The sequence below is a fragment of the Rhinatrema bivittatum genome, chromosome 2, assembly GCF_901001135.1.
Source record: "Rhinatrema bivittatum chromosome 2, aRhiBiv1.1, whole genome shotgun sequence".
In the NCBI taxonomy this organism is placed as follows: Eukaryota; Metazoa; Chordata; class Amphibia; order Gymnophiona; family Rhinatrematidae; genus Rhinatrema; species Rhinatrema bivittatum.
In genome coordinates this window covers 753,604,187-753,618,031 of record NC_042616.1, presented here as the reverse complement: position 1 = coordinate 753,618,031, position 13,845 = coordinate 753,604,187, and the positions used below count along the sequence as shown (strand labels likewise).

Here is a 13,845-nt window from a genome sequence, read left to right as displayed (position 1 = left end):
CCCTACACCAATGGCTATGCAGCATTCAAATTTGCTGCACCGCCATTGGTGCCCTTCCAACTACTCCTCCTCACCCCCCCCCCCCTTTTCTCCCTCCCCTGCTCGCCCCGTCCGAGGCTCGTGCCCATGTTATGGGCGGCAACCCCGGACAAGCCCGGATCGCCTCCTCGTAAGCACAAGTGTCCAGTTGGAGAAAAAATGATGTAGGAATGTGAGGATTTGGTGGTCTTTGATTAAGAGTTGTTTCAAAGAGAGAGCTTGGTTTTGGGGTATGTTAATATATAGTGACTCTATATCTAAAGTAACCAAATAGAAGCCACTGAGGGGAAGCTGTAGATTCTGTGTAATGGAAATGAAGTGACCAGAATCACGGATGTAAGAAGGAATTTCAAGAACAAATGGTTGCAAAAATGTATCAATGAATTTTGAGAGAGATTCTAAAAGCGAGCCTATCCCAGATACTATAGGGCGATCTGGTGGGTTTTGCAGAGATTTATGTATTTTAGGTAGAATGTATAAGACAGATGTAATGGGAAATTTTTCAAGTAAAAAGTCTGTTTCTTGGGTGATGAGAAATCTGTGGTGTAGGCCCTCTTGAATGAGAGTAGAAATGGTCTCTTTCAAAACAGGCATAGGATCTTGGGACAAAGGTAGGTAGAAAGCACTGTTGGATAATTGTCTCTGTACTTTGGTGATATAGGAGGTGGTGTCCAAAACAACTACACCACCGCCTTTATCGGCCGGTTTAATCGTGTTATTAGGATCCTGCTGTAATGATTTCAGAGCTGTAAGATGCAGTTTGGATAAATTGTGGAAAGGACAGCGGGGTAAGGGAGGTAAAGATGCTAAATCACGCAAAGCCAGGCGTTCATAAGCATAGATGAGGGTATCAACTGGACCAGGGGATAACCAATGAGTTAAATGTAAGACATTGATAAGACAGACTAAGAGAGAATTTGTAAAGAAGTTGACCATAGAGGCAAAAATTCCGGAGATGGTTTTCAAGGGTGGCAACTGAGATGAGCTGAACCAACTCACGGCGAACCTGGAAGATGTGGGAGGCCAGATTGACAAACTGGAGTAGTAAATCACCTTGACTGGATAGTATATACCCCAGAGTTCTGAAAGAACTCAAAAATGAAATTTCAGACCTATTACAATTAATTTGTAACCTATCATTAAAATCATCCATTGTACCTGAAGACTGGAAGGTGGCCAATGTAACCCCGATATTTAAAAAAAGCTCCAGGGGTGATCCAAGAAACTATAGACTGGTGAGCCTGACTTCAGTGCCGGGAAAAATTGTGGAAACTGTTATAAAGAATAAAATCACAAAACATTTAGATAGACCTGGTTTAATGGGTCACAGCCAGCATGGATTTACCCAAGGGAAGTCTTGCCTCACAAATCTCCTACATTTTTTTTGAATGGTTGAATAAATATGTGGACAAAGATGAACCAGTTGAGGTGGTGTATTTGGATTTTCAGAAGGTGTTCGACAAAGTCCCCCATGAGAGGCTTCTGTGAAAACTAAAGTTATGGTCAGTTTTCACAGTGGAAAAATGTAAATAGTGGAGTGCCTCAGAGATCTGTACTTGGACCGGTGCTTTTTAATATAATTATAAATGATCTGGAAAAGGGTACGACGTGTGAGGTGATTAAATTTGCGGATGACACAAAATTATACAGAGTAGTTAAATTTCAAGTGGATCGTGATGAATTGCAGGAGGACCTTGCGAGACTGGAAGATTGGGCTTCCAAATGTCAGACAAAATTGAACGTGGACAAGTGCAAAGTGATGCATATAGGGAAAAATAATCCTTGTTGTAGTTATACAATGTTAGAGGCAGATTTTCAAAGGGTTACGCGCGTAACCCCGAAAACCTGCTCCTGCGCGCACTGAGCCTATTTTGTATAGGCTCAGCGACAAGTGCAAGCCCCGGGACGTGTGTATGTCCCGGGGCTTTGAAAAAGGGGCAGGAAGGGGCAGGGCCGGGGGCGGGCAGCAGTCCGGGGGTGGGCAGCGGTCCGGGGGCGGTCCCAAGTCCTCTGGCACAGCGGCCGTGCCGGGGGATGGCGCACCGGCAGCCGGCCAGCTAACTCCTGAAATAAAGGTAGGGGGGGGATTTAGAATGGGCTGGGGGGGGGGAGGTGGGTTAGATAGGGGAAGGGAAGGGAAGGTGGGGGGGGAGGGGAAGGAAAGTTCCCTCTGAGGCCACTCTGATTTGCTTTTTTGATCACCACAGCACACTGAGCTGACAATTTCATTGCATTATCCATTATGACACCTAGATCTCCTTCCTGGATGTTAAACTTCTGAGATAGAACCTAAGGGGCAGATTTTATAACCTGTGCACGCGGCCTACATTTGTGCGTGCTACCCGGCACGCACAAATGAACGTCCGATTTTATAACATGCGCGCGCAGCCGTGCGCATGTTATAAAATCCGGGATCGGCGCACGCAAGGAGGTGCACACTTGTGCACCTTGCGCGCGCCGAGCCCTAGGGGAGCCCCGGTGGCTTTCCCCGTTCCCTCCAAGGCAGCATGCGCGCATGTTATAAAATCAGGCATACACTTGTGCGCGCCGGGTAGCGCGCACAAATGTAGGCCGCACGCGCAGGTTATAAAATCTGCCCCTTAGGTTCTATCTCAGAAGTTTAACATCCAGGAAAGAGATCTAGGTATCATAATGGATAATACAATGAAATTGTCAGCTCAGTGTGCTGTGGCAATCAAAAAAGCAAATAGATTGTTAGGAATTATTAATAAGGGCATGGAAAAGAAAATGGAGGATGTCATAATGCCTCTGTTTTGCTCCATGGTGAGACCACACCTTGAATACTGTGGGCAATTCGGGTCACTGCATCTCAAAAAGGATATAGCTGCACTAGAGAAAATGCAGAGAAGGGCAACCAAAATGATAAGGGGCATGGAACAGCTGCCCTATGATGAAAGGCTTACGAAGTAAGGGTTGTTCAGTTTGGAGAAGAGACGACTGAGGGTGGATATGACAGAAGTCTACAAAGTCATGAAAGGATGTGAACAAATTAATGTAAATCAGTTATTTACTCTCTCAGATAATGGAAGGACCAAGGAACACTCCATTATGTTAGCAAGTAGCTCATTTAAAACAAATCAAAGTTAAGCTGTTGAGTTCATTGCCAGAGGATGTGGTTCAGCAATTAGTGTAACTGGGTTTAAAAAAGGTTTGGATAAGTTCTTAGAGGAAAAATCCATAAACTGCTGTTATGGTAATTAATAAGCAATAGTAGCTTGAGATTTATCTAATGTTTGGGTACTTGCCAGGTACTTGGGACTTGGATTGGCCACTGTTGGAAACAGGATACTGGGCTTGATGGACCCTCGGACTGATCCAGTACGGCATATCTTATGTTCTTATGTTCTAACAAACAAGATGAATGGTTTCAATTAAAAAAATGGAAAATTTTGCATCATCAGAGATATGAATCTTTATGCAAAATTATTCAAATTTGCCACATAAATGCCACAGAATGTTGAAGAATCTGCCTCAGAATTTTCTAACTCTTGCTACAAAATCTTGAAAAATTTGCCACAGGAAACTGGGGGCTTTGCTTTTTTCCTTTCTGTTAAGTGTTGCTTGAATGCTCCATTTGGGGGGGGGGGGGTTCCCCCTCCCTTACTGCTGGCCATCTCATGTAGATAATTTGATATCTGATTTTCATTATATGTTTACATGTGGAGATGGCACCCTTTTTTTCTGTCCAAACATTTTTTTATAATAATTTTTTTAATGGATAAATAAAAAATAAAAAAACAAACAAACATTAGAGCAGAGTTCTAGTAACTCTATTTATCCTATGATACCTTTTATTGAAACCGTGCAAGAATTATCCAGAGACAAAGTTCTACATTGCTGCCTGGACGTCCCACTGCCACCTTAAACTCATCATGACCAAGACAGAGCTCCTTACCTGCCCCCCAAGCCCACCTCCCTTCTTTCTCTGTTTCTGTGGATAACACGGTAATCCTTCCAGTCCCATCACCCCATAATCTAAAAGTCATCTTCGACTCCTCTCTCTCCCCTTCTCTACACATATCCTAAACTCTGCTAAAACATGCCATTTCTTTTTCTATAACATTTCCAAAATCCGTCCCTTCCTTTTGGATCACACTACTAGAACCCTTATCCATTCTCTCCTCCTGCTTAGATTATTGCAACCTGCTCCTCACAGCTCTCCCAGCGAGCCCTCTCTCTCCAGTGTCCACTGCAATCAATCCAGAATTCAGCTGCATGACCTACCTTTCACTAAAGTCGCTATGCTCATATAACCCCTCTTCTGAAGTCACTGCATTAGCTCTCTATCCTCTCCCACATTCAGTTCAAGCTCCTCTTTATCAACTCCAAATGCCATCCCTTTGCAGCACCTCACTACCACTCCTATCTCTCTCTATTCCCTTCCTCGTGCTCTCCACTCATCAGTCAAGTCACCCCTATTTGTGCGCTTCTCCTCTACGCCAATTCCCAACTCTGTGCTTTCCACCTGGATGTGTCGTGTGCTTGGAATAATTTTCCTGAAACAGTGTATACATGCTCCCTCTCTTGCCATGTCTAAATCCCATCTAAAAAAACACCTTTTTGAAGTCACTTTTAAATCTTAGGCTTGGTTATCTGTTTTTAGTCTTATTAACTAAGAGGTAAATATTCAGCCACTAAGAAACTAGTTAAGTTAGCAGGTTACCCATATGTGGTATCTGGCTAACTTTAGACCTGTCTATGACATCTAGAGTTAGTCGGTTAGCTTAAATAGCTAACTCATTTCCTCCCCAAAACACCCACCTCTCGCCCCAAGAACCCCCCCCCCCCCCCCCCCGACTTACCTGGCTAGAATTTAGATGGGTAAGCATTTTAAAATTGCAGCTAAGCCATTTTGACAGATAACTTTCCTGATATCTGTCTAAACAGTTTTTCAATATGAACCCCTAACTTTCTTTTCTTTTTTAACCATTGTCTTGTTTTTTGAAATAACCTAAGTCTCTTGTCCTGAATGTTTGTCTTATTAGATTGTAAGCTCTAATAAGCAGGAACTGTCTTTTTTCTGTGTTTGTACAGTGCTGCGTATGTCGTGTAGTGCTATAGAAATGATAAGTAGTAGTACATGAATTTACAAGATTATATAGCTTTTTCTATTTCAATCGCTGTACGAAAAGAGACCTTAAACTTAAAGTTGTTTATACTCAAATAAGAATAACAGTCCAGGATGTGCATTACAACACGCTCAGGCACATTTGGCTTTATTTTTCACAGCACACAGCAAAGCACTCCTTAATGTCTGGAGGCTAGGGAATCCACCCACTATAAATCTATTTGTTTTACAAATGTGATAATGATAGTTATTGTCTGTATGCAAATGTATACAATTACCTTCAAATGCACTTGTACTGCAGTGCATTTTACCAATCAAGTTTGTCCTCTCTCAGACAAGTACCCCTCGTTTTGCATTGAACCATACACAAAAATGTGGGTCTTGTTTTCCACAAAACTACTAGATGCAGGGAGTGTCAGGGAAGTCATAGAAGGCAATGGTGGCCAAACTGTCCTTAGTCCTCCCCCCCCCCCCCAATTCCCAGCCAGCATGGTTTTCAGGATAGCCCTAATGAATATCTATGAAATATATCTGCATGCACTGCCAAAAGTATGTGCAAATGTATCTCATGCATATTCATTAGGAATATCCTGAAAACCCCCACTAACTGGGGAGAAGGCAAAGACCAGTTTTAGCACCATCTAGTAAGAAGTGGAAAATCTGAGAAAAAGGATAGCATAGTTGGTGATGTTTTTCTTAAAATGTGATAAATTGGTAATTTACCTATCATTTTAAAAGGGGTGACTTTCATAGTTGATTAGATATGGTAACATCTCACTTACTGTAAAATTGCATTTGTTAATAACGTACAAGGTTTAAATAATAATTATATATTTTGAAATAAAATGTACTGTAGGGTTTTCTAAATTACCGAGTGGATTTCACTTCCAGTTCGCCTTGATGACTATTTTGAACAAAGGAATAGACAGGGCTGCCACCTCAATCCAGGTCAAATGGGTCGATCTGGCCCAGATGACTATTTTTTTCTCTGAGAAAACTCGGGTCACCACCAGATTTTTAAAGCACGTCCAGAAAACTCCGTACGTAGACAGCATAGCATGTGACAGAATAAAGCGTCTTGGTAAACAGCGCTTCCTCCCTGCCCCGCTACTGTTTGCCAACTCTTATATGACAAGGAAGTTTTCAATCAATAATCTCTTCTTCTAAACAGTGTGTAAGCTCGGAAGCACTGCATTGTAGGACATGTAGTTCTTGCCCTACAAAACGTTTAGTTTTATTTAAGTGACCGATAGGTAAGGAACTGGTTCAACCAATTGAGCTTTTGTTTTGCCTTTTTCTTTTCATCTTTTTTTTTTTAAGCAATGCATTCAGAGAGCGAAATGCAGGTGCCGGGTGGAGGGAGGGGAAATGACATCATCTATAATTTTTGTGTTGAAACAAAGCAGGTTTACTGTGCAGCTATTGCTGCAGGAGCTGGAAGACTACATTTCCCAGGCTGCCTTGCTGCTACAGAGCAGGCTCCCTGACCACGTCCTGCAGGTTGAGCCTGTTTGCTGATGACTGAACCCTGGAAACCTATGAGGGAAATAAAGCCAGGAAAATAAGTGCATCATCTGAGCGAGTTATGTGCGTATGGTTGCAAGGATGGCCGTTGAAGGTAAGAATCCATTTAAACTCCCTATGGCCAAAGATTTCTGTTTTCCCTTGGAAAAGAAGCAGCAGCAGCAGCAGCAGGAGGTGTGTGCGATCGATGCTTACCTGCGCTGAGAATTAGGCAGGTTTTTTTTTTTCTTCTTTTAAACAAATGCTCTGATCTACTATGGCTGGCAGGAACCAGATGTGTGCAGCGCATCTGTTCATATTGGTGACATGGGCAAAACTGCATCAGCTCTTAAACGGCGTGCGTCGCTTGCCAGTTCGGTTAAAGCAGTCTCAGGCACCGTCTATCAATGTGGCAGTACGTGTCGCCCCGTAAGATTGCTGACCTGTGGAAATTCAGCGAAAACAGCCTTGCTCGGGAGCACTTAAAACGTGCAGTGCGATCGCGGGGCTCTCGGGGCCCACCCCGCGCCAGGCTCGTGCAGTGCTGGGAGAGGGGCTGGAGGGAGCAGCAACAGGAGCCTCGGCAAGGTTTCAAATGAAAGGACGCGAGAGAGGAGAGAGCGTGGTGAAGTACGATCAAGACGTGTCATCGTGGGCAGCCTGAAAATACAACTGAGAGTTCACCAGGAAAGCCAGTATTTTTCACTTGGGGGGGGAAAGTGTGCCAAAACGAGACTATGTTCCGAGTTCACGGACGGGCATGGTTTTTAGCATATTAAGCTGTCATTCAGTGTAGTGGCCTGTTAATGTTTTGGAGGCACTTGGTGTATCATGTTATAATAAATTATTTTCCCCTAGATATTAAGTGCTTTTATTTGGGGGGAAGGGCCTGCATATTTGCCATGCCTTGATGTGGTCATTAGTAGAATAGTAAGTAGGTTGAAAGTATATCTTTCTGTCTTTGCTGCTGTTCCCTCTGTGTGGTTTTGTGACTGCTACAGCATGCTCACAAAAAATAATGCCAACTTTATCAAATATGTGAAACTGGTGACTGGATTATAATGGTAATATAACAACAGCAAAGGAATGATTTAAACTGTAGGCCTCTGTAGGAAGCAAGTTTATGCAGCTTTTGGTTGTCAAGTCATGAGAGCCTGTTCTTGAATTTCCTGAGCACAGACTTCTCTTCTCTCCCACCCATCCTCATCCCATCTCTCTATCCTTTTGGCAAGAAGAGATTCTCCTCTTTAATTTAATACAGTAACTATATTCTGCACTTCTGAGGGGGCCAAGGGGAAGCAGTACTGGGCTGTCTGGCCTGATAAGGGATCTTCTCCTCTGTTGCAATATTGCTCCCCGCTACCAGGGTGCAGACTCTTTCACTCTCAGGTTCTGGTTTTTCAGGTTCAGACTTAGATTGTAAGCACTCTGGGGTAGAGACTTACCTTTTTGCACCTTCAGCATGGGTTTGGAAAGGCGAGTAGCTAAATCTAAAATCCATATCCAATGGTTGAACATCTGCTTTGGCATCTTATGGTTGCCCTAACATTTCTTGGCTGGTCTATTGCTCATAAAGCTTCCTGTCCTATATCCTAAGCTCACCTGTCACACCAGGAGGCAATGCATGTACTCTCTGCCTCTGATTTTGTTTTTCTCCTAGGTTTGTTAAGATATGACATTCCCCCCCCCCCCCCCCCAAACCCACACACACCTTGGTTCTTACTTGCAGCCCTTTATGAAACAGGCTGACTGCCTGAGACTGCTTCAGAGCCTGTCCACGACCATGTCCTCCCTGCCCATAATCTCTACTTACTGCCCAGGACCTGATGGTTGCTCCCTGGGAGTTTCTATAGTCACTAACTGGGGTTTGCACTCGACACACTGGACATGATCCTTGCTCTGCTGGGGCTCATGGAACTCACCACTTGGGACTTGGCATCACAATCCAGAACTAGATTCTCACTCCCTGGGGCCTGGCTCACAGTCAGGAACCCAATCCCTTCTTCCTGCATTCTGCACTCGCCACTGGTAGACCTATGGCCGATATGGCTTTGGCCAAGGCGCTATTAGTCAGAGGCGCCGACATCATTGCACTGCATACAGAATCTGGCTGCTTATGGTTTCCATTTCTGTGTAGGGATCTATAACAGCTTGGGTTGTTCTGGTTTCTTATTAGGAGGTGTATTGGCATTTTAGGGCATGGTGTAATAGTTACAGGTTGCCTTTTCATAGGTAAGGTTGTTACTGTTTGAGACTGGCAGCTAGTGGTATTTTGGTATGGGGGGTTTACTGTATTGTAATTGAGTTTACTTGTGGCGTTCTGAGGACCAAGCCTGCACCTAACATGCATTACCATAGGCCTAATACCATACGAGTTCCAAGTGCTTTTTTTTCTGCAGGGTTTTGTGGTTGGCCCCACAGCAGTGCGTGTAAATATAATGTACTTGTTGTTGTAAGTGATATTTTTACCTGAGAATGTAACTTTTCATGTAAAATCTGGTATTATAAATGCTTAATTTTTAATGGTATGTGGGGAAGGCCTGCCTGGGATGGGGATGGCACTTAGTGATTGGATTGGGGAGCCCATGACTGGATGCTGAACAGAGCCCTGGTGCTTGGCCCCCAGTCCAGGACGAACTGCAATGCCTGGAGTAAAAATAAAGTTGAGGGGAATATGAAATATAGGGAAAAGAGATCCCTAGTATGAAAAGACTCCTGACACCAGGATGCCTGGTTCCGAATGAGCTGGAATCCCAAAGGTGCAGGAGGAAGCTGCTGGGCCAAAATAAAAATAAAAACTCCCTCCATGTAACCAAGTATCCCAGATCACGGCGTCGTATGTTGGGTTCAGGGCGAGGGTGCACTTTATCAGTTGACCAGATGGCCTGGCTATGGCTCTGGCCACTGGGACCTGAGTCAAGAGACAGTACTTGCTTCTCAGGTTCTGCACTCCTGGCCTGGGACCTGATCTTTGTGGAGAGGGAGACGGCAAGAATGCCCTTCAGTCATCATGCAAGACTTGATTTTCTCTTCTCTGAGACCTGCACATGCTAGCTGGGCACTGCACCTCTCTTCCAGGTGCCTCTACTTGCTTTTTAATCCCCCCCTCCCCCCCCCCCCCCCCCGGTTCTTTTCCTCTTGGCCTGCATGTACTGCCCGGGGCCAATTTCTGCACAGCTCACAGGGCTCATTTCTGGCCATTTGCATACCGAGCATAAGGACCCCCTCCACCCCCCCACCCCCCCTCCTTCAGTATTCACCCTTCATACTGATTTTTTCCTCCGTTCTCCTTTTGGCACTGAAAGGGCTGGACCTTATATTAAGTGTGGGATGCTTCTGCACAGATAGGCCTAGAACAAGTTCTTCCATATTGCTGCCCTCACAAAATGCTCTACACTGGAAAATGAAGATGCTTCGGTAATGGAACCCAAAGTAGTAAATGAAAGGAAAGACACCCAATACACATTCAGACAAATTCATAAGAACATAAGAACTGCCATACTGGGTCAGAACGAGGGTCCATACAGCTCAATATCCCATTTCCATCATGGCCAATCCAGGTCTCGAGTATTTGGCTTGATCCCAAACAATAGTCAGATCCCATGTTGCTAACACCCAGGGATAAGCAGTGGCTTTTCCCAAGCCCAAAAACCTTTTTTAAACCCAGCTATGATAGCTGCCTTTACCACATCCTGAAGAAATCAATTCCAGAGATTAATTGTGCCTTGAGTGAAAAATAATTTTCTCTGATTTTGTTTTAAGTCGGAGAAAACTTCATGGAGTGTCCCCTAGTCTTTGTATTTTTAAATAACTGATTTTATAGCCCATCTCTTCTCCGAGCTGAACAGCATAACTCCTTTAGCCTTTCCTCTTAGGGAAGCCGTTCCATCCCCGTAATCATTTTTGGTTGCCCTTCTCTGTACCTCTTCTAGTTCAGCTGTACCTTTTATGAGATTTGGTGACCAGAATTGCACACAATACTCTAGGTGTGGTCTCACCATGGAGCAATATAGAGGTATTATGACATTCTCCACTCTATTTTCTATTCCTGTCCTAATAATTCCTAACATGTTTGTTTTGCTTTTTTGACCGCCATCATACGCTGAGCTGAAGATTTCAAAGTATTGTTCACTATGACACTCAGATCCTTTTCCTGGGTGCTAACTCTAATATAGAATCTAACATTGTGTAACTACAGTGTGGGTTACTTTTCTTTCTGTACATCACTTTGCATTTATCCTCATTAAAATTCATCTGCCCAGTCTTGCAAGGTCTCCCTGCAATTTCTCACAATCTGCTAGTGATTTCACAACTTGAATAATTTTGTCATCTGCAAATTTGATCTCCTTGCTTATCGTACTCTTTTCTAGATTTAACATGCCACTGACCACAGTGTGCTGTACTGCAGTTGACATCTTGTACCTCCCGTTTCCGGGTCCAGTGCTGTGACCTGTGACCTGCTGGGGCCTCCTGGTGTCCTGTTCCTCTGCTGCATCCTGCTGCTCTAGTAAGTGCCTGTAGCAACTCGCTAGCTTTATAGGTCCAGTTTCCAGGATTTCTTGGGATACGGACTGATGACATCAGCACTGTTCTAGCATAAAAGGAAGCTCGCTCCTCTAGGCAGGTAATGAGCCACAGTTCTGTTCCTTTGTTCCTCTGCATCTGGCTGTTCCTGATCCTGACTTCAGATTGGGACCCGGCCTGGTTCCTGACCTTACTTCCTTTCCGTCTGTAAGGACTCTCTACTCTCTGATCACATCTCTGCCTCACAGTTCTGCACCGTGTCTTGTCCTTATCTGTCAGCAGTCCCAGAGTTCACTCTTGCAAGCCTGTGACAATTTATAATTATATTAAAAAGCACCGGTCCCGGTTCAGATCCCTGAGGCACTCCATAGTTTCCCTTCTCCACTGAGAAAATTAATCATTTATTACTATTCTATTTCCTGTCTTTTAACGCGTTTACAATCCACAATAGGACGTTGCCTCCGATCCCACGACTTTTTAATTTTTTCACAATTTTCTCATGGGGGACTTTGTCAAACGCTTTCTCAAAATCCAAATGCACTATATCCACTGGCTCAACTTTATCCATATATTTGTTAACCTTTTCAAAAAAATATAGCAGATTAGTGAGGCAAGACTTCTCTTCTGTAAATCCATGCAGGCTCTGTCCCATTATCCCATATCTAATTATGTTCTGTGATTTTATTATTTAGAATAGTTTCCATGATTGCTTCTGGCACCAAAGTCAGATCTATAGTTTCCTGGATCATCCTGGAGCACTTTTTAAAGATTGCCGTCATGTTGTCTACCCGCCAATCTTCAGATACAATAGACAATTTTAATGATTGGTTACAAATTACTGCTAATAGATCTTCAATTCCATTTTTTAGTTTTTTCAGAATTCCGGGCCAGGTGATTTGCTACTCTTTTTAGTTTGCCAGTCTGCCCTATTTATATCATCCAGGTTCATAGTGATTTATTTCAGTTCTTCAGGATCATCACCATTAAATACTGTTACTGGCATGGGTATCTATTTCAGTAAAAGCGAAGCAAAGACTTCATTTATTTTTTTCTGTTATGGCCTTATTTTACCCTCGTGCTCTATTATTTCCTTGATCATCTAATGGCCCAACTGACTCCTTCACAGGCTTCCTGCTTTGGATATATTTAAAAAAAGGTTTTATTATGAGTTTTTTGCCTTTACAGCCAGTTTCGTTTCAAATTTATTTTGCCTACCTCTCTCCTTAACTGTGCTGCCCCCACTCCTACAGAGGATTCAGAAACCCAGCAGCGGGAGGAGTCCGCGGAGATGGGCCAGAAAGATCAGCATCAGCTAGAGTTTATGGCAGAAAAGATCAGTGGTGGCATGGCGATAAGGAAGATCAGCGGCAGGCTGACCTCCCCAGACTTCAGCATGAACTTCCTGAAACCACATCCCTTGAATCTGCCTGGTTGTCCAACATTAGCAAACCTTGACCCAGCCATCAATTGGCAGAAAAGCAGAAATGAACACAAAACTAATAAAAGCCACTGCCAGCAAAAAAGAAATGTCAGGGAGAGGAAATCCCAGGCCCAGAAATCCCAGGAGCCTAAACAGTGTCACTGCCACCACATCCAATCCCTGGCCGCAGCTTCCACTGTCTCCCCCCATGAATGTTAGACTGCTGGGAATGAAGGGGGGAGTCGGGAGGGTGGGGAGTAGCAAGAGTGAACTAATACCTGCTGGGGATGCAGCGAGGAAGAGTGAACGTGACCTGCTGGAGATGATGAGGGGGTCGAGGGGGAGCAAGTGTGCATATGAGACTGCTGAGGATCAGGGAAAGGGTGAGTGAGACTGCTGGGGATGAGAAAGAAGAGTGAGTGTGAGACTGCTGGGGAGGAAGAGAGGTCTGGGAGGCAAATCTGAAACTGCTAAAGATGAATGGGAGTCTGGGGTGGGGAAGGGAGAGAAGTGGTTGGGGACTGGAGGCTGAGAGTGAGACTGCTAGAAATGGGTGTCGGGGGGGGGGGGGCGATAAGAAAGAGACTGCTGGGAATAGGATGGGAGTCTGAGGTGTGAAAGTGAGACTGCTTGGGTTGGGAGGGTATATAGGGAATGAAACTTTCAGTCTCATTCCCTTTTCTGACCCAGAAGTCTCTCCAATGTGAACCCTGGTCCTCCCCACCAGATTATTTCTAGTTCTTTCTCATCATGAGGAGGAGGGATATTGAGATAGAGACTGCAGGGGACAAGGGTTGAGGCTTGAGAAATATTTTGATTCAGGAAACTTGACTGACATGACAGTATGTACATGGGTTGCCAAAGTAATATTTAAAATATTTAAAATGAAAGGAATATTTGTGAAAATTGTACATACTGATAATGATACAGTTAAGTTACAGGTTAAAGAGAGAACAACAACAAGAATAGTTCCCAGGTTCTGGGTCATATGGTTTCTAGTAAGATTGTTTATGGCCTAGTGGCAGGATACAACATAATTTGTTGCTAGAACTGTTTTTTCCTGTTTTTGTTTACTTTTGTAGTAGATGTACTTTGGAATTATAACCCTTAGTGGTTAATCCCAAGGGCACACCAACATATTTGTCTATCTTCAGGGGCTGCTGTGATTAGCAATGTACTCCTATGCTCAAACTCTTAATCCTGGGGGAAAGCTCTCGCTTGTGGCCCAGAGCTTGGTGTCTTGCTTCACAATAGGGTAGATTTTATAAAT

General features: G+C 44.0%; 1 protein-coding gene across 2 annotated transcripts in view; it reads left to right on the top strand.

The window, feature by feature from the left end:
* Positions 1-6,626: 6,626 nt before the first annotated feature.
* SAMD12 (sterile alpha motif domain containing 12) overlaps positions 6,627-13,845 on the top strand; it is a 791,332-nt gene continuing 784,113 nt past the window's right edge. For both annotated transcript variants that reach the window (XM_029591932.1, XM_029591930.1), the window contains exon 1: positions 6,627-6,746. In XM_029591932.1, the coding sequence (XP_029447792.1) occupies positions 6,722-6,746 (25 nt within the window). In that variant the 5' untranslated portion in view covers positions 6,627-6,721. The remainder of the gene's footprint in view (positions 6,747-13,845) is intronic.